The sequence below is a fragment of the Dama dama genome, chromosome 20, assembly GCF_033118175.1.
Source record: "Dama dama isolate Ldn47 chromosome 20, ASM3311817v1, whole genome shotgun sequence".
Classification (NCBI taxonomy): domain Eukaryota; kingdom Metazoa; phylum Chordata; class Mammalia; order Artiodactyla; family Cervidae; genus Dama; species Dama dama.
The window spans coordinates 35711981-35738150 of record NC_083700.1 but is presented as its reverse complement, the minus strand read 5'-3'; the positions used below and the strand labels follow the sequence as shown (position 1 = coordinate 35738150).

The 26170-nt window shown below is 37.4% G+C and overlaps 1 protein-coding gene across 1 annotated transcript in view; it reads right to left on the bottom strand.

Moving 5' to 3' along the window:
* The window catches only part of LOC133040970 (mitochondrial adenyl nucleotide antiporter SLC25A24), a 62487-nt gene that overhangs the window by 20988 nt on the left and 15329 nt on the right, over positions 1 to 26170 (bottom strand). The window contains exons 2-6 of the mRNA XM_061121260.1: positions 24880 to 25006; positions 20534 to 20621; positions 12363 to 12474; positions 7185 to 7343; positions 4202 to 4354 (exon numbers count right to left, since the gene is read on the bottom strand). Of these exons, the coding sequence (XP_060977243.1) occupies positions 4202 to 4354; positions 7185 to 7343; positions 12363 to 12474; positions 20534 to 20621; positions 24880 to 25006 (639 nt within the window). The remainder of the gene's footprint in view (positions 1 to 4201; positions 4355 to 7184; positions 7344 to 12362; positions 12475 to 20533; positions 20622 to 24879; positions 25007 to 26170) is intronic.

The following is a 26170-nucleotide window of genomic DNA, read 5'->3' as shown; positions in this document are numbered from 1 at the left end:
GTACCCCAACCCAAAGCACCCATCAAAAGAACTCAGTAAATACTTAGTGACTGGTAGAGAATAAATATTTTAAGAGTACGGGTTTGGGGCTTTTGCACCCCAAAACATACCATGCACAAAGGAAAGGGTTGAGGGCAGAGATACAAGGTTAGGCAAAGTGACAAGGGCTTAACCCTATGTCACCAAGCTTAGTTTCTACCCCAGGGATGTGGTGTCAGGTCACAGAGGCTTCAAGAGGCTTGCTCAAGGCCACAGAATTTGACTTTTTTCAAAGGAGGTTTATGGGCTCTCAAAGCGATTGAAAACCTTTTCAGGATTTCAAATTCTTTCCTTTCTTTCTGCCATTTTGTTTTTCTTTCCATCCACCCCATCCATGTCAACTCTTTCTCCATTTGTCAGAATATCTATTTCAACCTTCTCCATTCCATTCTCCTCCAGTTTCCAGTACCACTTCCTCCCTCATTCTTAAAAAAAAAAGTCCTTTCTTGGGAACTCAAGGAAGAACAAGGAGGCCATCAAGCAAAGATATCTTGGTATTTCTGTCCACTTCCCACAGAATCACCCACATTCACTTCTTCCTAAGCGGACATGAGAAGAGTTCTCCATGCAGTCAAAGGCAAACCCTGCCACAGTCTGGATAACATCTCTTCCCCCGCCCTTCCACTCCCTACCCCACACACATACTTTCCCTGAATACCTGCAACACTTGTCTAACTCTCTCACTTATATTTTTTAACTTCCTTCTTTGTACTGACATGCTTCCTTCAGCCACAGGCATGCCATGAAAACAAAATACCAAAACCCAACATCCTTCCATTCTGTCACTCTCTCCCTTATCTTTTCTCTTCCTTTCATTGAAGGTAAATTCCTAACAAAGGTGTCTACTGTCCAGTTTTTTCGCCTCCTGTCCCCTTTAGCTTATCTCAATTGGTTTCTCACCTCATTACTTCCCTGAAACATTTATACCAAGCTTTCCTATCCCTGAGGTGATAAATCCTAAAAGATAAGCTTTTTATCATATTGACTACCCTTCAGGAAAGTTCCTGAAAGTTCTTCCTCTGACTTCTAGGCCATCACTTTCTATGAATTCCTTTCTCTCCCCTTGGCTGCCTCCTCAGTCTCCTTTGCAGGTTTCTCCTTCTACTTCTCCCTGGGCATATCCCCAGAACTCTTCACATTCTATAAGTCTTCTTGAGTGACCCATGCCAAAGCCTTCACCTCAATAACAACCTATCAGAGATCAAAGGTCCTATGGACTACTCCCTCTACATGTTACAGAAAGAGCTCAAACCCAGCCTGTGCAAGATGCAACCTGTCATTTGATCTCAAAATTGATTCTTCTTTTTGTCTGTTCTGTGTATTTGGTGGTTCAAGTAAGAAATCAGAAATCATTCTTAATACTTCTTTTTCACCTCCACATCCACTCAGTGAGTTCTGTTGTTTCTATTTCCCCAAATATTTTTCAGTTCACATCAGTTTTTCTCCAATCACTGCAGCCACTGCCTTTGATAGTGATCATTTCCTACCTGAATCCCTGAATTATTTCCTTAAATAGTCTTCCTGCCTCCAGTTGAGCCTCACTCTCTTCCAACACCTCTCTACTTTCCAGGTTGATCTTAAATGCAAATACACTCATTCCACTTGCCTACACAGGACACTTCAATAGTGTCCTACATTCAGGATAAAATCCAGATTCCCATCACATCTGGCTCCTGCCTCTCTGTCCAGCCTATTTTCATCATCATCATCTTCCTGGACATACATTCCATGACACTTGAGCCCAGTGAAACTTCAGCTTCCTTAGTGAATGATGCTCTCCTGTGCCTACATTTCTGCCCACAGGCAGCCACTTCTTTCAAAATACCCATCTTTCCCTTCATCTTAATGAACTTAAGACTGAGGGCAAACTTGGGCTCCAAACCCAGCTCTGGCAGTTCTTTGATTTCACTCATTCAACAGGGATTTTTCCGGCACTGGGAACACACACTGAAAATAAATACTGCCTAAGGAAGCTTACAGTCCTGAATTCAATACTGAATTCTGATGAAAGTGCTAACAGAGGAAAACAAAGGGAACGTTTCCTGGAGAGGAAAAAACTCTCCAGTAAAGTGCTGAAGCATGTTTACCACCATAAAACCTAGAGAAAGAGGAATGGGATGTGTGCGCATGTGTCTGCGTGTGTCTGTCTGTCTGACTAGAGGGGGGTGGTGGAGGGATGACTGTAAAGTACCCCTGGGATATCTAAGTGGAGATGCACAGATGTGCAGTGCACAGGTGGATGTGTAGGTACCAGGATGAATAGAGAAATGCTAGAAGGGAAGGCAGTTAGAATACAGATGGCAGCTGAAACCAAGAGAACACAACACCACACTGATCCTGATAAACCAAGAGAACACCTCCCTGATCCTGATAAAACTGCACTGTTACGCCAGTGAGAACCCAAATGGACCACCGCTTTATCCTGTGTTGATGTGTTTAAGAGATCTACATACCCAGGCTGGCAATATCCTTTTCTTCATTTTCTAAACTGTTAGTTTTTCAATGAAACAAAACCTATTTGAATCCAGAAGGGAGTTAGCTAGGTACTCTGGGAAATCTGAGAATACGTATGGCATAATAGTTATCCCAAAGTAGTTTACAATTCACTAGGGAAAAGAATGGGTTTTCTATTATCCAGTGGAAAACTGCATATTCCATACTATAGTATTCTAAGGAAGTCAGGCAGGTGAGGCATCAGTTTTGGTTGGGATGCTTAGGGAATGGCTTCTAATAGGAAGTTGGGCTTAACAGAGCCCTGGGGGATAAACAGACCTACACCAGGGAGAGAAAATAAACAGTTAAAACAGGCCCCAGAGACCACAAGGACACTGCACCACTTTATGCAGAGAGCTGTCTCCTAATCTCTAAGAAAAGTTATCATGCGGAAATTAGAATACTGTAAAGAGCACCCAGAAAGGAGCCTGGCTGGATGGAAGCAGAGGACACCTGTTGGTGGCGTCCAAGGTAAGAATTAGCCAAGTAACATAAAGCGTAATACACGTATCTGCTTACAATAATACAAACTTCCAAAAATACTGACTTCCTTCCTATGGAATAATGGTTTTATTAATATACTTCAATATTTGTTTTAGGCTCTGGCTTTCCTATCATAAAATCCAGTATGCGGTCAGAATAACCTCCAGGTATCTAAAATGCAAGCCCTAACTCATGATTTCATAGAGGGAAAATATCCTTCCCAATGACAGGCTATAATTTAAGTCATAGAGGCTAGATCTTTTTTTTCATTTTTTTTTTGCTTCTCTATTTTTTAAGCCAAGAAAAGACACCTTCTCAAGAGTATTCTGTTGCTCAAGAACTAAACACTAAAAAAAAAAACTAAACACTCTCCAAAATAATCAAAAATTTATTTGAAATAATACAACATATAAGGTGGAGTTAAATTTCAAGGTTCTTATTATCTATGGTTAACAATGACAAAAGAAATCATGGAAAGAATAATTTTGTGCATGCTTAACTAGACAACTCTGCTACTGACCATAAAGAGAAGCCAATTCTAAAATCCACTAGTGTATTTCCTCTTAACATCAAATTATGTTGATGTAGAATCCTCACATCCAAACATCCTAAACAGCCTAAGTCAACAGAAAGGTTAATTCAGAAGTAAATCTCATTCATTCATTTACTCATTCACTCATGCATTCAATACTTACTGAAAACATCACATGCCAGGCTCTGTCCATGTGCTCGAGTGCACGGAGAAGCAGCCAAGCCCCTGCCTGATGGAGCTTTCATTCTAAATCCAACTCAGTTTTATAGCAATGTCAGATTACACAAAGGACCTGAACTTAAAAGTTTTCCTTTCAGATTCTGGACGGGGACACTTTCAGAAAAACTTATGTTCATGTGCAACTTCTATTTTGAATTCAAAAATGAGTAAGTTAAAATCTTGCATTTTCTTTAAGAGCTACTTAGAAAACACAAAAACCTTTCTGATATAAGTAATATGAAATTCAGAATCCCAGAATTTAGTCATGCAGAATCTCTAAATTAATCTAATCTCCTGTAACAGAAATTCTTCATGGAGTATATGTGGAAAATTATCAGGTATTAAAATAATAATCTAAAATGCATGGTATTTTAATTGTTATTGAATCAGTTTGACTCCTCCTTGTTAACAAATTCCATAGGTGATAACTATTACCTGTTCATATGCCCAGAACTTAACAGCTGTCTCAGGAGCAATTTTAATGACGTTTGTACCATTTCCTCTCCAAAGTGAGCGGATACCTCCTTCTTTCACCATTTGTCGAAAGCCACCATATATGTTCATTTTTGCTGATTTTGATCCATGGACCTAAAAATAAAGCAAAATGATATGAAATACTGGTGAGATGTTATCATTGCAATTTCTAAAGCAGCAATACAACCACTTTCTTTCCTTCAATACTATTTATTACTACAAAAAGATATTTTTTTTAATATAGAAGGTTGAGAAACTATATAATGGGAAGAACTATTACCACCATTGTAGAAGCCTGACTCAAAGAAAAATTGATATCCTCATTGTGGGAAAGCAGAGAAGACATAATCAAAATTAAAATCATGAACAGCACCCATAAGACAAAATGAACCAACTTAATACTTATTAGGCTATGAAACACCCTTTGGCATATGAGCAAGTTCAATGTAAGAAAAATTAGAAAAATATAGTGAAGGCAATATATTATTCCTCCTCCCTGAGAAATAATACAGACATGAAATATAAATGGGACTGAAAACAATTTGGATATTATGTTTATCAGAACCGTAGAGACTAGGGTATATATAGCCTGACACCAAAAACAAAACCTGTACATTCTATGGCTTATCTTGAGGTATCATGTGTGAACTCCTGACCCAGTGAGTATCGATAAATTACCTGACTCATACTACCAATCTCATAGTTGTTTAAATAAACTAGACCTTATGCTCGCCTCTATCTAAAACTTATTACATATAATAAACCCCAAATAAAGAAGTCAGCTATTCTTTTTTGTTTTTATTTTGCATTGGGATATAGTCAATTAACAATGTTGTGATAGTTTCAGGTGAATAGCAAAAGTACTCAGCCATACATTCACATGTATCCATTCTCCTCCAAATTCCCCTCCCATCCAGGCTTCTACATAACATTGAGCAGAATTCCATGTGCTACCAGGAGCAGCAGGTCCTCATTGGCTATCCATTTTAAATATAGCAGTGTGTTATATATGTTATATATATAACATATATATGTTATATATAATATATGTTATATGTTATATATATATATGTTATATATATAAAATATATATATATATATATATATATATATATATATACAGTTCACCCCAAGCTCCCTAACTATCCCTTCCCTCTGGCAACCTTAAGTTTGTTCTCTAAGCCTGTGAATCTCTTCCTGTTTTGTAAGCAAGTTCATTGTATCATTTCTTTTTAGATTCCACATTTAAGCGAAGTCATACATTTCTCCTTCTCTGTCAAAAGTCAGCTATTCTTCTGATTGTTTCAGCTTACACAAAATGAGTCACTACTACATTAAAAAAAAAAAAGATCAGAGGGGCTGACAATTAAAAGTTAGCCATGAGGGCAGTATGTGATGTAATCACAATAAAAACCCTCAACACCAAAGACTCAGGTGAGCTTCCTTGACTCGTGTGCAACTCTAGGCATGCTGTCACAGGCTGATGCCAAGAAATAACACATTGTGACTCTTCGGGGAGAAAACAACAGAAATTCTGCGTTTGATTCTTCCATGGACTCAGCCCTATGCTCTTTGCTCCTTGGCTGATTTTAATCTGTATCTTTAGTTGTAATAAACCATAAGTATAAAAGCTTCCAGTGAGTTCTGTGAATTGCTGAATCTGAAGGTACTTTGAGAAACTTCCTGCACTTGTAGGAAATAAAGTTGAAATATACCCACTTTATTTTAAATAAACTGCACAGTAAAATATGACAAAGGAAAGATGAATGCTTATTCAAAATTTCTCAATTTACTACCGTTCCTAAAAACAAAAATACATGCGCATTCTCTCTTCTTTTTCTTTAAAGCAGTATCATTCCCCCTAAATATATTTTGAGATGTAGATACATTCTAGATGAATTCTAGTTGAAAATATTGTCAGAAATCATTCCGTACAGAAATCTAAGGACAAATACAAAAGTTCTGACCACAGGAATAATAACACAACTTTTAAAAACCTTCTCAAAGCAACTACTATATTCTAGGCGGGTGTCCCAGCCTACCAGGCGTTCTCCCCTAATTTCCATTGTTTAATGTTTTTACCACTCTTGTTAGATAGTCTTACTCCCAATCTAGAATGAAAGAAAATGAAGCCTCAGGCGTTTCATGCAGTATGAGAAATACAGTCAAAAATACTCCATTCCTTGTCTAATTCGTTGTGAAGGAAAAGCTATTCCACTCTCTGAGCCAGATAATATGAGGATAAAATCTCCCTGGCTGCATTATTAGAAGATTAAATGGGTTACCATGATGAGCACCAAATAAATACTAATCCTTTCCTTTTCCTCTTTCTTTCCACTCTGACTAGCCAGGGTTAAACTGCTAGTAAACAGCAAAGTCAATCTATAAAACCAGGTCCTTTCTGCTAACCTCAGATTTAGAATAACTTTTTAAATTACATCCTTGTTCCAAGAGTCTAGATTTCAGAAAAAAAAACCCTCTTTTAAGAAAGTACATAAAATAGAAGGAAAATATAAGTAGTTTAAGGAGAGTACTACAACAATGGCTAGAGATTTTCCTTTCTAATTAAACATTTGAATACACAGGATGCCAAGATTAAAAGTTCATCACACACATGTTCATCACACCTTCCTGAAGGAAATGGCAATCCACTCCAGTATTCTTGCCTGGAAAATCCCATGGACAGAGGAGCCTTGCAGGCTATAGTCCATACGGTCACAAAGACTCAGACACGACTGAGCGACTGAGCACATACATATGTACCAACAATTTAATGTAAATACTCACATGGACTGAATTTAGGATTAATAGCAATAAAATTGAGAGACTCCTTTTTAAAGGTATGATCATTACTGAGATGTCTTCTATCTTTTTTCAAAGTACCACATTTCTCACTATTTCAGAATATTTTGGACACACTTAGACACAAGGTCCTAAAGCTCACCTGCATCATGACTTTCAGACGATCCAGAGGGGCCGTGCTTGTCCGAGAGACGGCCCCGGCAACACCTCCTGCCAAAAGCTGCCTCCACCACTGTCCCGACTTTTTTTCATCTTCTGTGAATTCATCTGGAATAGTTAAACTATCTCCTATGTCAATACCCTGTTAAAATGGAAGAAAAATCCCCAGGCTCCTTCAATTAAAGACAGATCATTCCAGAAGGTTTGTTTCTTTTAGAGAAGAATTACCTGTCATTTTATAAAGATCAGTTTCAATCCTTAGAAAGTATTATACTGAACCAATTTGAGCATTTAGGATTATAAGTAGCCTATTTACACTAAATAAAGTACAGTATCAGATCACAAGAAATGAAAATTAACAGTAATTACAAATTTACAATACCAACAATTACAAATTTTCTTAACAGATTCAGGATAACTTTTCCAGGTCTCAGTTAGAATGAAAGAGCAGTGTTTTAGCAGATGCAGAGAATCTTACTAGCTATAGAAAGAATTATTTTGTCAGTTCTTCAAAGATACTCCTTTTATCTCAAAATTATATCCACATTATATTTTATATCATGATATGTGCTCTAAATATATAAATGAAAATTAAATTAAAACTGTAATGTGAATACCCCTAAACTCATTTCCTGTCTATAAATATTTTTATAAATCCATTTAAAAATTTAGCTAACAAGGAAGTAGTGTTTAAAATTATCTACCTTTCAATCTATTCTAAACATTACAATGGATTACAAATATAACTTGACAGAAACAAAATTCTATAATAATATTTTTACAGCTTTATTCTCTAAATGGTTCTAGTGTAAAAGATTTTATAGGTAAGAGTGTCAGGGTAAGAAGCTAGGCTACAATAGAAATCCCCTACTTCCTTATTTTTACTATCAAAAAAATGAATACATGATTATAGCCTCAACTGTCCATAGGGTCGCATAGAGTCAGACATGACTGAAACGACTTAGCACGCATGCATGCATTAACTATCTCCAAAGATAAAATGATAATTTGATTATGTAAATATGATTTCACCTAAGCATAAATTTTATCAAGGCAACTGAACTACTAATATAGTATTATTTTATACTCATAGTTGAAAAGGCATCATTTTCTGTTGTTGTTTTTCAGTCGCTAAATCATGTCTGACTCTGCAACCACATGGACTGCAGCACACCAGGTTCTGTCCTTCACTGTCTCCTGGAGTTTGCTCAAACTCATGTCCACTGAGTCAGTGATGCTATCTAACCATCTCATCCTCTGCCAGCATCAGTCACCATTAATTTTATAATTTTCTAGGTAAGGTTAGGCATTGTTACTAGTGGCAATCTGAATGCTAGGCTTCGTTTAGTACATATAAAATGTACTGAAATCCAGGAATAAGTTTAGAAGTCAAGCCTATTAGAAAAATTAAAATTCTCTCAAAGAGTTTCCATTGTTTCCAGGAACAGATTGCACACTGAAATGAATTTTATTTATGTCAAGATATTTCAGCAGGATATTAATGGAACTTAATTAAAATTTGAAAGTTTTGAGGAATACAGAGAGATAGGTGTGCAATGCTGAGCAGATGAGCCAAACATTTGTTTAACTTTCCATGATTATTATGATAGATGCATTATTCCAGAGATAAATCTGAACAAGCAAGTTTCAGAAGGGATCTTTGGGCATATGAACCATGAGGTACTGAGATTATCTAGGTGATATATTATCTATACAAAGTAACAGCCTGTAACCTTTACTCTTCCCTAAGGCAGAATGCTTCAGTTCAGTTCAGTTCAGTTCAGCCGCTCAGTTGTGTCCGACTCTTTGTGACCCCATGAATCGCAGCACACCAGGCCTCCCTGTCCATCACCAACTCTGAGAGTTTACTCAAACTCATGTCCATCGAGTCGGTGACGCCATCCAGCTATCTCATCCACTGTTGTCCCCTTCTCCTCCTGCCCTCAGTCTTTCCCAGCATCAGGATCTTTTCCAATGAGTCAACTCTTCACATGAGGTGGCCAAAGTATTGGAGTTTCAGCTTCAGCATCAGTCCTTCCAATGAACACCCAGGACTGATCTCCTTTAGGATGGACTGACTGGATCTCCTTGCAGTCCAAGGGACTCTCAAGAGTTTTCTCCAACACCACAGTTCAAAAGCATCAATTTTTTCGGCACTCAGCTTTCTTCACAGTCCAACTCTCACATCCATACATGACCACTGGAAAAACCATAGCCTTGACTGGACGGACCTTTGTTGGCAAAGTAATGTCTCTGCTTTTTAATATGCTATCTAGGTTGGTCATAACTTTCCTTCCAAGGAGTAAGTGTCTTTTAATTTCATGGCTGCAATCACCATCTGCAGTGATTTTGGAACCCAAAAAAATAAAGTCTGACATATTTCCACGGTTTCCCCAACTATTTCCCATGAAGTAATGGGACCAAATGCCATGATCTTAGTTTTCTGAATGTTGAGCTTTAAGCCAACTTTTTCACTCTCCTCTTTCACTTTCATCAAAGGCTTTTTAGTTCCTCTTCAATTTCTGCCATAAGGGTGGTATCATCTGCATGCATATCTGAGGTTATTGATATTTCTCCCGGCAATCTTGATTCCAGCTTGTGCTTCATCCAGCCCAGCATTTCTCATGATGTACTCTGCATATAAGTTAAATAAGCAGAGTGACAATGCACAGCCTTGATATACTCCTTTACCTGTTTGGAACCAGTTTGTTGTTCCATTTTCAATTGTAACTGTTCCTTCCTGACCTGCATATAGGTTTCTCAAGAGGCAGGTCAGGTGGTCTGGTATTCCCATTTCGTTCAGAATTTTCCACAGCTTATTGTGATCCACACAGTAAAAGGCATTGGCATAGTCAATAAAGCAGAAATAGATGTTTTTCTGGAATTATCTTCCTTTTTCTGTGATCCAGTGGATGTTGGCAATTTGATCTCTGGTTCCTCTGTCTTTTCTAAAACCAGCTTAAACATCTGGAAGTTCAAGGTTCACGTATTGCTGAAGCCTGGCTTGAAGAATTTTGAGCATTACTTTACTAGCGTGTGAGATGAGGGCAATTATGCGGTAGTTTGAGCATTCTTTGGCATTGCCTTTCTTTGGGATTGGAAGGAAAACTGACCTTTTCCAGTCCTGTGGCCACTGCTGAGTTTTCCAAATTTGTTGGCATATTGAGTGCAGCACTTTCACAGCATCATCTTTCAGGATTTGAAATAGCTCAACTGGAATTCCATCACCTCCACTAGCTTTGTTTGTAGTGATGCTTTCTAAGGCCCACTTGACTTCATATCCCAGGATGGCTGGCTCTAGGTGAGTGATCACACCACTGTGATTATCTGGGTCATGAAGATCTTTTTTGTACAGTTCTTCTGTGCATTCTTGCCACCTCTTCTTAATATCTTCTGCTTCTGTTAGGTCCGTACCATTTCTGTCCTTTATCGAACTCATCTTTGCATGAAATGTTCCCTTGGTATCTCTAATTTTCTTGAAGAGATCTCTAGTCTTTCCCATTCTGTTGTTTTCCTCTATTTCTCTGCATTGATCGCTGAGGAAGGCCTTCTTATCTCTCCTGGCTATTCTTTGGAACTCTGCATTCAAATGGGAATATCTTTCCTTTTCTCCTTTGCTTTTTGCTTCTCTTCTTTTCACAGCTATTTGTAAGGCCTCATCAGACAACCATTTTGCCTTTTTGCATTTCTTTTCCATGGGGATGATCTTGATCCCTGTCTCCTGTACAATGTCACGAAACTCCATCTATAGTTCATCAGGCACTCTGTCTATCAGATCTAGTCCCTTAAATCTATTTCTCACTTCCACTGTATAGTCATAAGGGATTTGATTTAGGTCATACCTGAATGGTCTAGTGGTTTTGCCTACTTTCTTCAATTTAGGTCTGAATTTGGCAATAAGGAGTTCATGATCTGAGCCACAGTCAGCTCCCAGTCTTGTTTTTGCTGACTCTATCGAGCTTCTCCATCTTTGGCTGCAAAGAATATAATCAATCTGACTTCGGTGTCAACCATATGGTGATGTCCATGTGTAGAGTCTTCTCTTGTGTTGTTGGCAGAGGGTGTTTGCTATGACCAATGCATTCTCTTGGCAAAATTCTATTAGCCTTTGCCCTGCTTCATTCTGTACTCCAAGGCCAAATTTGCCTGTCACTCCAGGTGTTTCTTCACTTCCTACTTTTGCATTCCAGTCCCCTATAATGAAAAGGACACCTTTTTTGGGTGTTAGCTCTAAAAGGTCTTGTAGGTCTTCATAGAACCATTCAACTTCAGCTTCTTCAGCATTACTGGTTGGGGCATAAGCTTGGATTACCTTGATATTGAATGGTTTGCCTTAGAAACAAACAGAGATCATTCTGGCGTTTTTGAGATTGCATCCAAGTACTGCATTTCGGACTCTTTTGTTGACTATGATGGCTACTCTATTTCTTCTAAGGGGTTCCTGCCCACAGTAGTAGACATAATGGTCATCTGAGTTAAATTCACCCATTCCAGTCCATTTTAGTTCGCTGATTCCTAGAATGTCAACATTCACTCTTGCCATCTCCTGTTTGACCACTTCCAATTTGCCTTGATTCATGGACCTAACATTCCAGGTTCCTATGCAATATTGCTCTTTACAGCATCGGACCTTGCTTCTGTCTCCAGTCAGAATCCTTAAATGCCTATAAAAGCTGAGCAGCTTATCTTCACAAGATTTCTGGAAGGCAGTAGCTCTTCCAAGTTTTGTGAATAGTAAACATAGGAACTACATCTGCAATCTTTATGAAGTCTTGGGGTTTTTTTTTTTTTTTTTTTTTTAAGATATTCAGTTGTGTCTGACTCTCTGGACCCATGGACTATAGCCTACCAGGCTCCTCTGTCCATGGGATTTTCCAGGCAAGAATACTGGAGTGGATTGCCATTTCCTTCTCCAGGGGATCTTCCCGACCCAGGGATCAAACCCAGGTCTCCCACATTGTAGGCAGATGATTTACCGTCTGAGCTACCAGGGAAGTCCCCACAACTAACAAGAGTATGTAGAATTCTTACACGTCAATGAGCTAGCTACAGAGACTTAGGCGCCCTGACCCATAAGTGCTGCAGGGTACTCCTGGATGATAACTATACCAATGGCTTACAGCTCCAAATAAGTGTAAACTAATACATAAAGTGGACTCACAGTAGAATGTTTCCAGAAACGGATGATTTCCTCAATGTCTGTAACGGGGTTAAATAAGAAGTAGTCTCGCCATTCATTCCAGTCGACTGTCATTGTCCCATCGGCATCAATGCTGAAAATAAAAAGAAGCTGATTAAAGAATAAAATACAATTTTTAATAAAAATAACATTATTGGCCATGTTGCAGAATTACAATTTTTCTTCCAACTTAATATTCTTCTAAGGTTTTTGGAAATGGCAAATGGCAACAAGCATTTGATGATCTGTTAGTTTTAACCATTTTAAATAAAAATGGACTCCAAGTTTATAGATCTCACTAAAAGCTATTTTTGGTGCTGCATCAAACTCCAAGTCAGTGAACTAACAAAGATAAAATTGGGGGATAGTCCATGACTGATTCATGTGAATGTATGGCAAAAACCACCACAATATTGTAAAGTAATTAGCTTCCAATTAAAATAAATTTAAAAAAATTTTTTAAAAATTGGGGGTGGGCAGTAATGAATAAACTAATGATTTATTTTTCTTACACTGGCTCAGGAAGATAGTTCTTAATGTTTTATTTTAACATTTGGGTGTAACTTTGGAATATACTCAAAATACACTATCAGTTTCCTTCTCCAGTTTTCTCTATGTTAGGAAAACCAGCAGTGATTATATATATTAAAAAAAATCTATTATAAAGCAATCATCAATCAATTAAAAATAAGCAGAAATCCTAGTACCTACCTTCAATATTTCCAGTTAATATATTGTAGCCTTGAATATTTTTCATTAACTTTTTGCTTGTTTTAGAAGTTTCTTAGCAATAATGTCATTTGTACCTATTTTTTCCCTAAAAGTGACTCTAAACTGCCCAGGATTTTGACTGTTTTGTTCACTACTGTGAGACCCAGTACATAAAGTGGTCAGCAAAAATAAAGTGCTCAATTATTTGTTTAATTGATGAATATGTCTAAAAAAAAGCTTAAGCATCTCCTCCAGATTTTTTATTTATTCTATGACTTGTGTGAAAGTGATGCATAAAGATGACAGACAAATAAAATGCTATTTTCAGATATTTTTGATATTTTCTGGTTCCACTTTTAACTTTGATCTGCATACATGAAATTACACTTAAATTTTCATTTGTTCTAGCACACAGGTATTAACATTTCATATTTGCCTAAGAGTCCTAGTTACTACTGATGTTTATAACATTATTCTTCAGGGTTGCTATATTTATTACTCTATTTTTAGTACTATTTTCTATTTTAATGCAATTGCTTATTGTCTGATCCTACCCCTCAACCTTCCACATGCAAATGTCCTTCTACAAGGCAAGGGTTTTTCTTTATTTTATTGACTGATATGGCCGAAGTGTCTAAAACAGTGCCTGGCACAGAGCAAATTATTAACTGAATGAATAAATGAATTTCAAACTCTAGCTTACAGCCACAGAACACTCAGTGTCAACAAACTTCTTAAGTTAAGATAGTCCCGTGGTGGGTTTAAACTGCATTTCTCTTCAAATTACTAATGCAGTTGACCAACTTATCCTATTTACCTGCTATTCATTTTTTTCTTCTTGTGAAATGCTTGTTCATATATTTTGCCCATTCGTCTAATGGGCTGTGTCCTTTTCTTAAATGTGTATAGTTCTTTATAAAATTGATTTAATCCTTCAAGTTATAAATTAGCAAGTACTTTGTCTTTTCACTTTACTTATAGTATCCATGAATTATCACTGTTGTTCAGTCACTAAATTATGTCCAATTCTTTGTGACCTCATGGACTGCAGCACACCAGGCTCCTCTGTCCTCCACTATCTCCTAGAGTTTGCTCAAATTAATATCCATTGAGTCAGTGATGCTATCTAACCATCTCATCCTCTGCCGCCCCCTTTTCCCTTGACTTCACTCTTTCCCAGCATCGTGGTCTTTTCAAATAAGTCAGTTCTTTGCAACAGGTGGCCAAAATATTTCATCTTCAGCTTCAGCATCAGTCCTTCCAATGATTATTCAGGGTTGATTTCCTTTAGCATTGACTGGTCTGATCTCCTAGATGCTCTTAATTTTAATATAGCTGAATTTATCAATCTTTTCATTTATGGTTATTGACTTCTGTATTTTTTAAAATAAACTCTTCCCTATACTGAGATATAGACTTCTGCTTCTTTTTCCCTTAGAGGTACTACAGTGTAACTTTCACATTTAGTTTCATTTTTTAAATTGAAATATAGTTGATTTATAATATTGTGTTAGTTTCAGGTATATAGCAAATTGACTCAGTTTTATATATTTCAGATTATTTTCTGTTACAGGTTATTACAAGATACTAAATATAGTTCCCTGTGCTATACAGTAAATCCTTGTTGCTTATCTATTTTATGTTTAGTAGTTTGTATCTGTTAATCCCATACTCCTAATTTATCCCTCCCCCTACCCTTTCCCCTTTGGTAACCATAATTTGTCTTCCATGTCTGTGATTTCTATGCATGACGTAAGGCAGGTATCCAACTGCATTTCTGTCTGCATGGATAACCAGAAGCACCATTACCATTTATTGCATAGTCTCTTCTTTTCAAAGGGATTTGCAAAGTTACTTCTCTCATGTGATAAATCCCAGACATGGATGGGTCTGTTACTGGGAGGGTGAGTTCCATTTGTCAACTTGTCTATCTGTGTAGCAACACCACTCACTATATCTTAATTATAGCTTATAACAACTTTCGATAATCTGATGGAGCAGGTCCCCTGCTCCTCATGGTTCTCCAAGAATGTCTTGGTTATTGCTGGATCTGTACAGTTTCATTTTTCTCTGGAAATACTTCATAGTCCAAATGCTGGGGCAAAGAGAACAATTGAGAGGATAGTTCTCAGGATTGAGAGAAAGCAAGTAGGAATGGTGAAAGAATCAAGAGAAGATTGATGAACTGGTGGAAATGAAGGGGCCAGAGGTCTGTAAGTCAAAATGCAAGTACCAGAGGAGCAAGACAGTGTAGAATCTAAAGGAAGAAGGGGTCATAAGGTAGGATACAGGTATTTAAGACTTCGGAGGAGGAGCAACCTCAAGTTATGATACAGTTGGAGAAAGAGTGGGCTACTGAAGCAAAATGAAATAGAAGGCTCAGGTGTTGAGGAAAGTGAGGAACATTAATGCTAGAAAGTAAGGGGAGCTGCCAGCATGAATACTGAGGTTTCCTACGACTTTGGACAAAGAGAAAATGACCATTTGACAAGTGCCAATGTCCTCGATAGATGTAGAGAAGGAACTAGAGGTAAAGATATGAGAGGAAAGATGGATGGAGATGAGAGCCTAAAAGGAAAGTGGCTTTTTTACTTGAGAGCAGAAGATAAAGATACATGAAGCATACATATTTGGGAGAGACACCTATTTCAGTTACTCCCCACCATATCTTCTACTGAAAAAGGAGAACCAGGAGGCTATATTTCAATAGGCTATGGTTCCTGTCTAATACTCTGATGATTCAGCCACAGCTGCTTCAAACAGCACCTTTCACATTTCTTTCCCATGAATTCAGTCTTGGAAACAGTAAGAGACAGTGAAATGGCAGAAAAGAAACTGACATTTGGAGGTATATGAGTCACACTGATGGCTGAGCCTTCAAGGGGAAATCTGTGATTTCTACTACCGAAAACACAATTGTGAGATAATAGAAAATGTATAATTTGGTCTCTGTTCCCTGCTCCTGGCTCAGAGTTCCTACAGCCCTTCTACTTTGTAAGTGATAAAAGCTGTAGGGCATCTCTTGTTCTAATAAGGCAACTCTGGCTGGGCACCTGGATGAGGAATGGTCATCAGAAAAACTAAGCGATGATCAGAAGCTTGGAATTTTCAGCCCCTTCCCTCCCAACCCCACCCCCCAATTCTCCAGAGAGGAGAAAGGGACTGAAAATGGAGTTAATAACTGTTCATGCCTACATGAAGAAGCCTCCATAACAATCTAAACAGTATAGGATCCAGGGAGCTTCTGGTTAATAAACACATCCACACACCAGCAGGGTGACACATCCCAACTCCTGTGCTCGGGACCCTCCCAGACCTCCTCTTGTGTGTATGTTTTTATTGGCTGTTCACCTGTATCCTTTATAATATCCGTTCATAAACTGATAAACACAAGTACACATTTCCCCAAGTTCTGTGGACCTGTCTGGCAAGTAACTGAATCCAGTGGGGAGAAGGTCTATGGGAACCTCTGATCTGTAGCCAAGTCAGACAGAATCTGTGGGTAACCTAGGCACCTCCTACTCCTTGTGAATGGCATCTGAAGTGGAGAGCGGTCTTGTGAAACTGAGCCCTGAACGTGTGGGATCTAACACTACCTCCAGGTCGACAATGTTAGAACTGAATTACACTGTATGACATCCAGCTGGCATCACTGAGAATTGCCTCTTGTGGGAGGAAAACCCACATATTTGGTGACCAGAAGCTTCGGAAGTAAAGTGTTTTGTGCGAGTAACAAAGGAGTTTCGTAAAATGGAAAACGAAGCTTCTTCTCTAATCCAAACATATTTTAAATTTTTTTACTGAAAAAGTATAAATGTTAATAGTAATAGCTTAAGAGTGCAAAATAATATACATTAGCCACTGGGGAAACAAAAAAAACCATGATGAGATACCACTTCATAACCACACACCCATGGTTAAAATCAAAAGACAGAAAGAAAATAATGTCAGGGAAGATGTGGAGAAATTCAGGCCCTCCATACACTGCTGCTGGGATTGTAAAATGGTGCGGTCACTATGGAAAACAGTCTGTCAGTTCTTTAACCAGTTGAACATAGAGTTACCATATGACCCAGCGATTCTTCACTAGGTATATATCCAAGAGAATTATAAACAAGTTCACATAAAAATGTGTACACAAATATTCATAGCAGCAATATTCATGATAGCTGAATATTGGAAGCAAAAAATATTGGAAGTGGAAGTAACCCAAATGTCCATCTGTTGATGAAAGGATGAATAAAGTGTGATATATACATAAAATGGAATATAACTTTGGTCTATAAAAGGAATGAAGTAGGGATGCATGCCACACCATGGATAAAGCTTGAAAACATGATAAGTGAAAAAAGCCAGACACAAATGTCACATGCTGAATGATTCCATTTTTTCATGAATGTCCAGAACAGACAAAGTAGATCAGTGGCTGCTAGAAGCTTGCAGGGCGAGGAGTAAGGAATGACTGCTAGTGGATACAGAGTTATTCCGGGGGCTGATGAAAATGTTCCAAAGTTAGATAATGGTGATGGTTGCACAACTCTCTGAAAATAGTAAAAACCAGTGACCTGTACACTTTAAAAGAGTGAATTTTTTGCATGTGAACTACTTATCAATAAAGTTATTATAAAATATTTATATATACAATTATATAGCATCATTTAAAAATCCACCCTCTGCCAATGCAGTGTACATGGGTTTGATCCCTGGTCTGGGAGACTCCACATGCTGTGAGGCAACTAAGTTCATTTGCCACAACTATTGACCCCACCCTCTAGATCCCATGAGTTGCAACTACCGAGCCTGTGCGCCACCCACGATACCTGTCTGTGCCTTTTGTGAAGCGGCCACACAGCAGGAGGTGAGTGGAAGTTTCATCTACTGCCCCCATCAGTCGCACTGCCTGAACCGTCCTCCCCCCGCCACCCACAGTCTTTAGACGCGGTCCCTGGTGCCAAAGAGGTTGGGGACCACTGCTCTAGAGCCCGTGTACCACAGCTACTGAAGCCTGCATGCCCTGGATCCCACGCTCTGCAGCAAGAGAAGTTACAGCGGTAAGAAGTCTGAGCACTGCAACCAGAGAGTAACCCCACTCACCACAACCAGAGAGTGACCCCCACTCACCACAACCAGAGAGTGACCCCCACTCACCACAACTAGAGAAAGCCCTCACACAGCAGCAAAGACCCAGCACAGCCAAAAATAAATAAGTAAATAAATTAAAAAAAATTATTACTTTAAAAAAAACAAAAAAATAAAAAATAAAAAAAATAAAAATCCACCCTCTCTATTACCTGTGATTTATTCTGGAGCTTGGGCTGGAATTTGCATTGGTCCTAAAGCTATCAAAAGGAATACAGAAATAGGATTTCTGGCCAAAAAATCAGAGAAATACTCTCAGTTTCCTGGAAAAATGTGGCTTTGGGGGCAGAACATTACATACCCCATATTCCACTTTGAAAATGCTATTGAAGGGCCTTCCCTGGTGGTCCCATGGTTAGGACTCCATATTTCCACTGCAAGGGACATGGGTTGGATCCCTGGTTGGGAAACCGCACACCACACAGTGAGGCCAAAAATAAAAATTTTAAAAACGCTATTTATCTCCTTTTCATGTTTTAGCTTTACATTTCCTCAGGAAAACCTTTCTGATCGAATGTTAACAAAAGTGATGCCAATGCATAGCTCTGAGATTTGCACCTTCCTATTAAGCAGTTGCTTGCAGAAGAAATTCTGAAGACAAAAGGGAGGAAAATGCTACCAGTGCAGATACAAAAGGAGATAAAGGAGACAATAAGGCCATTTGGAAGAAACTTTTTAGGTAATGTTGAAGACTGAAAACACTGACAAGAATACTAATAAAATGTAACCATCCTTTTCTATTTTGTTACTTTTTTTTAAAATTGGTCACTGTATTGTATTTGTAACAAAAAAGCTTTCAAGGACACTTAGACTTCAGAAATTATCACTCTATCCTGTGAAATAACACACTAAATCTAACTGCCCTGGGCAATACTATTCAAACTGTATCTCTATTTTCTGAAAGAAAAAGGTATTTCTTTTTATGGGGGGGGGGGGATATTTTCTCTTTTTTTCTTTTTTTTAAGTTGAGGTACAACTGATTTATAATATATCAGTTCCAGGTGTACAATAGTGATTCAAAATTTTTATAGATTATACTCCACTTATAGTGTTTATAAAAATATTGGCTTTATTCCCTGTGCTGCACAATATATCCTTGTAGCCTATTTATTTTACACATAGTACCTCTCGTCCCCCTGTCTTGCCCTCCCCACTTTCTCCCCTGATTAGTAACCACTGGTTTGTTCAGTATGAGTCTGTTTCCCTTCTGTTCACTAGTTTCTTAGATTCCACATATAAGTGATAATATACAGTATTTATCTTTCTTTGTCTGACTTATTTCACTAAACACAATCCCTCTAAGTCCATCCATGTTCCTGCAAATGGAAAATTTTCATCCTTTCTTATGGCTGGGTAATATTCCATTATGTATATCTACCATGTCTTCTTTATCCATTCATCTGTTGATGGACACTTAGGTTGCTTCTTTGTGACTATTGTAAATAGTGCTGTTATGAATTCTGGGGTGCATGCATCTTTCTGAAATAGCTTTTTCCTTTTTTTTTTTTTTTGGATATATACCCAGGAGTGAAATTACTGGATCATATGGTAGTTCTATATTTAGTTTTTTGAGGAACCTGCATACTATGTTCCACAGTGGCTGCATCAAGTTACATTCCCACCAACGAAGTAGAAGTTTTCCCTTTTTTCCACATCCTCATCAACATTCCTTATTTGTGGTCTTTCTGATGATGGTCATTCTCAAGGTGTGAGGTGCTGCCTCACTGTGGTTCTGATTTGCATTTCTTTGATGATTAGCAATGTTTGAGCATTTTTTCATGTTCCTGTTGGCCACCTGTATATCTTTCTTGGAAAAATGTCTGTTCGGTTTTTCTGCCATTTTTTATTCGACTTCTTTGTTCTTTTTAAATCAGTGTTTCTTTGTCAGTCAATGAGGAGACCTTTGGGATTTCCCTCTTATCTAGTCATGTCATGCATAAGATAAAGAAGTGAGTGATGAATTTGCTTGACTCCTCAATCTTGAAACAATGAGTTCTACTGTCACATTAAAAACCAAATAGGAAAAGAGATAGCACTAAAACTTTTAGGCTCCTTCTATAGAGATTTAGCACCTTCCTGTCATTCCACCAGTCCTGGAGGCCTTGAGAGAGTTTGCCCATTCCTACATTTTAGGTGCATGAGCACACACAAAATGAAAAGGGAAAAAAGTGGGGGAAGATACTGTGAGGAATGATAAGGTGCAGAGAATTGCTTTAAGCCATGCTTATAAATGCAGATCTCTATTACAGGATATTAAAATTAAAAAAAAAAAAAAAACAGTTGTCAATAGATGAAGAGCTTACCTTCGAAGAATCAATTCTGCTTGTTGTTCAGAAATAGTTAGACCTAGTATCTGGAGAGACTGGACAATTTCAGAAGCCTCAATTTTTCCTTTAAAAAATAAAAATTATAAACTCAGAACTGACAAGGACCTTAGAAATATGACTTTCAAATGCCTTACTTTGTAAGGAAAAGCCTTGAACTGATTAAGGTAAAATTATGAATTTAGACGAGTTACAGATTTGCTTAAATACATACTGCAACACCAACTCAAATTTTAACAAATATATTAAGTACACATATATTATTTTATCCAAAAATCATAACAGCCTTGTAGGTAAATAATGATATTCCATTGAAAGAAGAGGCTGAGCTTACATGGCCCTACAAAGAAACCACACTAAGAAGCAACAGAGCTGAGGTACAAATCAAGACACTCAAATTTTGAAGTAAATTCAGTTAAGGTAGGATCTCTTAAATATAAAGTATGCATTTACTAAATGATGAAGTATTTATTATGCATAAAGATGTGCTGCACTGAGTTAAAAGAAAGTAGAAAAATGACTAAATGAAGCCAAAGAGTGTGGACTATTCTTTTGAGAGATCTGGCAATAAAAATGAAGAAGGCAGGGATAGTAGGATGATTGGGAGAAGGAAAATTATTATGATGAGAGCAATTAGAGCATGCTGTGGGAAGGAGAAGAAACAGAGATGAAGAAAGAGAAAATACAAGCAATAAATTCTAAGACTGTATTTCCCTGAAGCAGTTCACAGACTCATTATGATCCTAAGACTAGTATGAATAGAAAAGGATGAAACAAAACAAAATAAGAGAGGGTCTGATGCCAAACCAGGATTAATAGCAAAGTTCTCCAGGAAAAGAGGAAGACAAAAACTATTGTTAGTGGTAAGAGGAAAAGACTACATTTAAGAGAATGACTTTGAAGGGATGACAGGATTGGGACAGAACTTTCTAGGGAGAAGAAAGGAGCAGCATGAGAATCTGGACAATGTAAGAACAGTCAGAGGTTTTCAGAAATAGCCAGACTTTTCAGCAATGAAAGTCTTCAAACACCACTCTGAATAATCACCTTTATAATTGCCCTCTCAAAGAAATACAGTTGATTTTCATTATTCATGCTGGTTACTTTCTATAAGGTCACTGTGAACACAGAGTTGAGGGAAACGGAACCATCATTCCTAAGGGAAATATGGGGTTAGGTTCCTGTAAGCTTCTGGTGTTCTCACCAATTTTCTCATCAACTGATCAATACAAAAGCTTGTTTGCTGTGTGTTTCTATTTAAATACACACTGTTTTATATATATATATATATATATACACATATGTGTGTGTGTATATATACATACACACACACATAAATGCTGCTGCTGCTAAGTCACTTCAGTCGTGTCCGACTCTGTGTGACCCCATAGATGGCAGCCCACCAGGCTCCCCCGTCCCTGGGATTCTCCAGGCAAGAACACTGGAGTGGGGTGCCATTTCCTTCTCCAATGCATGAAAGTGAAAAATGAAAGTGAAGTCGCTCAGTCATGTCTGACTCTTAGCAACCCCATGGACTGCAGCCTACCAGGCTCCTCCATCCATGGGATTTTCCAAGCAAGAGTACTGGAGTGGGGTGCCAGTGCCTTCTCTGATATATATATATATATATGTTAATGTTGACTCATTAACAGTGAGCTCATGGTCAACAGCACTATAACTCTTGTCTGAGTAAAGTGTTTTGACACATATATTTTTCTCCAAAGACACTTCACAGCCTTCCCACATTTAGGAATGTGCACCAACATTTCAGCACTGCTTTTGGAAGCCATTGTAAATAGTGAAATCATCAAAAAAACACAAAAAATTGCAAAAGACACAGCACCAAGTAGGCTGCAGAAGGACCTATTTACAGTACAAAAGCTACAACAGAGAAGCAGAGCGTCACCTTATTCTGTCTCAGCTAGAAATGTGCTCACCAAGCAAATGAAGCTTGTGGCTTCTCTATGCAAATCCATGAATGACTGCGAAAGTACTGTGAGTGCAATTTGGGGGTTACTTCTGGAGTTAAATTTTATCAAGTAGACAAATTCTCAAATACAGAATTCATGAATAATTAGGATAGATTATACATGCTTTCCTTTGTTGTTGGTTAATCGCTAAGTTGTGTCTAACTCTTTTGCAAGCCAATGGACTATAGCCTGCCAGATTCCTCTGTCCATGGGATTTCCCAGGCAAGAATACTGGAGTGGGTTGCCATTTCCTTCTCCAGGGAATTTTCCCAACCCAGGGATCAAACTCGTGTCTCCTGTATTGGCAGGCAGATTCTTTATCACTGAGCCACCAGGGAAGTCCCAGTTTCCTTTATGAAAGTCTAATAAACAAAAATATGAACCTATAATGAGAAAGTGTTTTTAAATATACAAACGATAAGTTGAGGGGAAACTGTTTGATCTACTACAAATGTATCAAAGTTTCACCTTTATAACCACATTGTAAGTCAACTATACTTCAATTAAAAATAAAATAGAAAGACTTCACCTTTATTTCTTCTGGTTCATTTAGAACTTTCTGAAATTAACCATTGATATGTGCACACCATACATACTGGATGATCAGCCTCTGCTTACCTGGAGATGATCCTTAGTTAGCTCCATCTCCCAGCAACTGCCTGACCTAACACTATATAGACAGTCCCTTCTATGCAGAGAGTTCAGGGTGGGATGAAAGTTTGTGGGAAGAAACTAAGCTGACTGTAAGAATTGAATTTTGCTATAAGATTAGACTAAGGCAGACTTGGGGCATACAATGTAAAGTTCATGGGTGCTAATAAATGTTCTAACAGTACTACTTTCCACCACAAACTTAGCTCTTCCTAGCCGAGAGTCACAGATTTGAACAATCATCAAAACCATTCAAAGGATTTAGTTGTTTGCTTAAAGAACTTGCCTTGAATCCAACTAAAGTTAAGGTTCAGTATAAACCAGGGCTTCGCTGATACCTCAGTTGGTAAAGAATCCACCTGCAATGCAGAAGACCCTGGTTCGATTCCTGGGTGAGGAAGATCTGCTGGAGAACAAATAGGCTACCCACTCCAGTATTCTTGGGCTTCTCTTTTGGCTCAGCTGGCAAAGAATCTGCCTGCAATGTGGGAGACCTGGGTTTGATCCCTGGGTTGGGAAGATCCTCTGGAGAAGGGAACAGCTATGCACTCCACTATTCTTGCCTGGAGAATCCCAAGGACAAAGGAGCCTGGTGGGCTACAGTCCATGGGGTCGCAAAGCGTAGGATATCAATGAGCGACTTTCACTTTCACTTTTCAGCAAACTATAACCCTCTGGCCAAATAAGGCCAGTTGCCTGCTTTTACAAATAAAGTTTTATTGGTACACAGCCATGCCCACTCATTTACATATTATCTAAGGCTGTTTCTGCAGGATGACAGCAGAGATAAATACCTGCAACTGAGATCACATGGCTCATTAAGCTAAATATTTCCTACCTGGCCTTTTATTAAAAAAAAAAGTTTGCCTACCCTGGTATGAACCATATTTTCTGTTTATTTGTTTAACTTGTTTCTTTAATAATAAATCTGTGAATGGAATGGCCTCGACCACTTATGCATGGGGAGGGGTCTGAGGCTACATTATACATTTTTAAAATAAACTCCCTCTTCTTATCAAAGGTTGCCTCTGGTGATAAGGGTTTGATAGCTGCTTCCTTTCTCCTACTGTGGCCCTTGCTTTTTGCTGTACATAACTGGGACTCCAACTCCAAGCTATTAATAAACAGAAAAACCATAATCCCAATCAGAAGGTATATATTTAAACCTATCTATCTGCTATTTTATTTTCTAACTTTCATAATCAGAGAGTATCTTCTCTGATCACAGGTAATTCTTTCAAAAGACTTATCAAATATAAGATAATCTGAAAGTTGTTTAAAGTTTAGAATATAAAACACTTGTGCTTAGTATGAATAAAAATAAATCTCTCTTGCTCAAAGAGCAAGAAAACATAATTATTATTTTATAAATTATTTTATATTAATATAAATATATTTATATTTTATTATTATATATAAATAATATATTATTTTATAACTTCAAGCCAAATCAGTATAAGGTTCCATAATTAATATTTTACAAAAGGCCCTACTCACAGTTTATGATTCATTGCACAAAGCTACATAAAACTTTTCCTCACAAAAACGTTCTATATAAAAATCATATACTAAGAAAAACAAATATTAGCACAAGTAATAATTATCATCAGAAAAAGACAGACTAAAATATACATTCTTTTAGACTTTTGGAAGCATAAGAAGTGCTTCTTCATAGCTGTTGATAAACAGAAAAGAAAGACAAACCATCATTATTTTTGTCCAAACTCTTAAATGCCAATTTCATTTTTTTCTCATGGTCTTTAAGGTACTTCATAAATTCTTCAAAATCCAGCTTCCCATCTTTGTTGACATCACCAGTAGTGAAAATTTTCTGTAAAAAAGAAAAGAATTTATAAATTCCAAGATAGAAGATAAAATCTTGACCTAAATTTAAATATTTAAAATAGTCTTTTTTCCTTTGAATTTCCAAAATTATATGACCTCTTCCTAAAGATGATCCTTATAAAAAGCTGTCATATCAAATTGTCTATCTCTATCAAGAAAAATCATTTGTTTTGAGAAATATTATTTCACAAACAATAATATACATGCACACACATTATATATATATAATATACATGGATAAAATAATATATGTATACTATGTATATAATTATATGATTACAACATAAAATGGATACTACATATTCACATATAATACTACATATATCATACCTAATATGTATATACATAACACTATATATGGACACACATATATACAAAAGATAAATGTATACCTGTAATGTCAGGTCAGGTTAACATGGTTTTTTTAATCTTATAATTTACCACAGTAACGGAATAAAAAAGTCACATGATCACCCTAGTAAATGTGGAAAAATTTTTTATGGATTCTACATCTTTATGACTAAAAATTCTGAGCAAACCAAAAACTCTGAGTGGTGCTTCCTCAAACTAATAAAGGGTCTCTACAAAGAATCCTGGCCTTTTTGGTTTAAACTAGTATCAGTAGAATTCTCTTATCTGCAACTTAAATCATCTTGATTCAAATGCCACCAATCATAACATTTTAAAAGCAAATGCATTTTATTGTCACTGAAAAATAATTACTGCTCTTTAATCACTTTCAAAATTAGATTGAAGATTATTTTCATCTAGAAATTATTTTCTGATTACTCAACGCAGACACTGAGATTTGCATAATCTATGAGAAAATGTCACAGCATTCTGGGGCCCCATTTCAGTTCTGAAGTTTCAACTATGAAGTTTATATTTTGATCATTGAAAGTAAGAGTGAAGAGCTGTCATTTTAGAAATTACAAATTAAAGGACATCTCTAACCCAATCTTTAAACAGCTTGATTTTTCTTTTTACCCGTATTTCATTTGTTGTTGTTGTTCAGTTGCTAAGTCATGTCCGACTCTGCAACCCCATAGACTGCAGCATGCCAGGCTTCCTTGTCCTTCATTATCTCCTGGAGTTTGCTCAAATTCATGTCCATTGAGTCAGTGATGCTACCTAACCATCTCATCCTCTG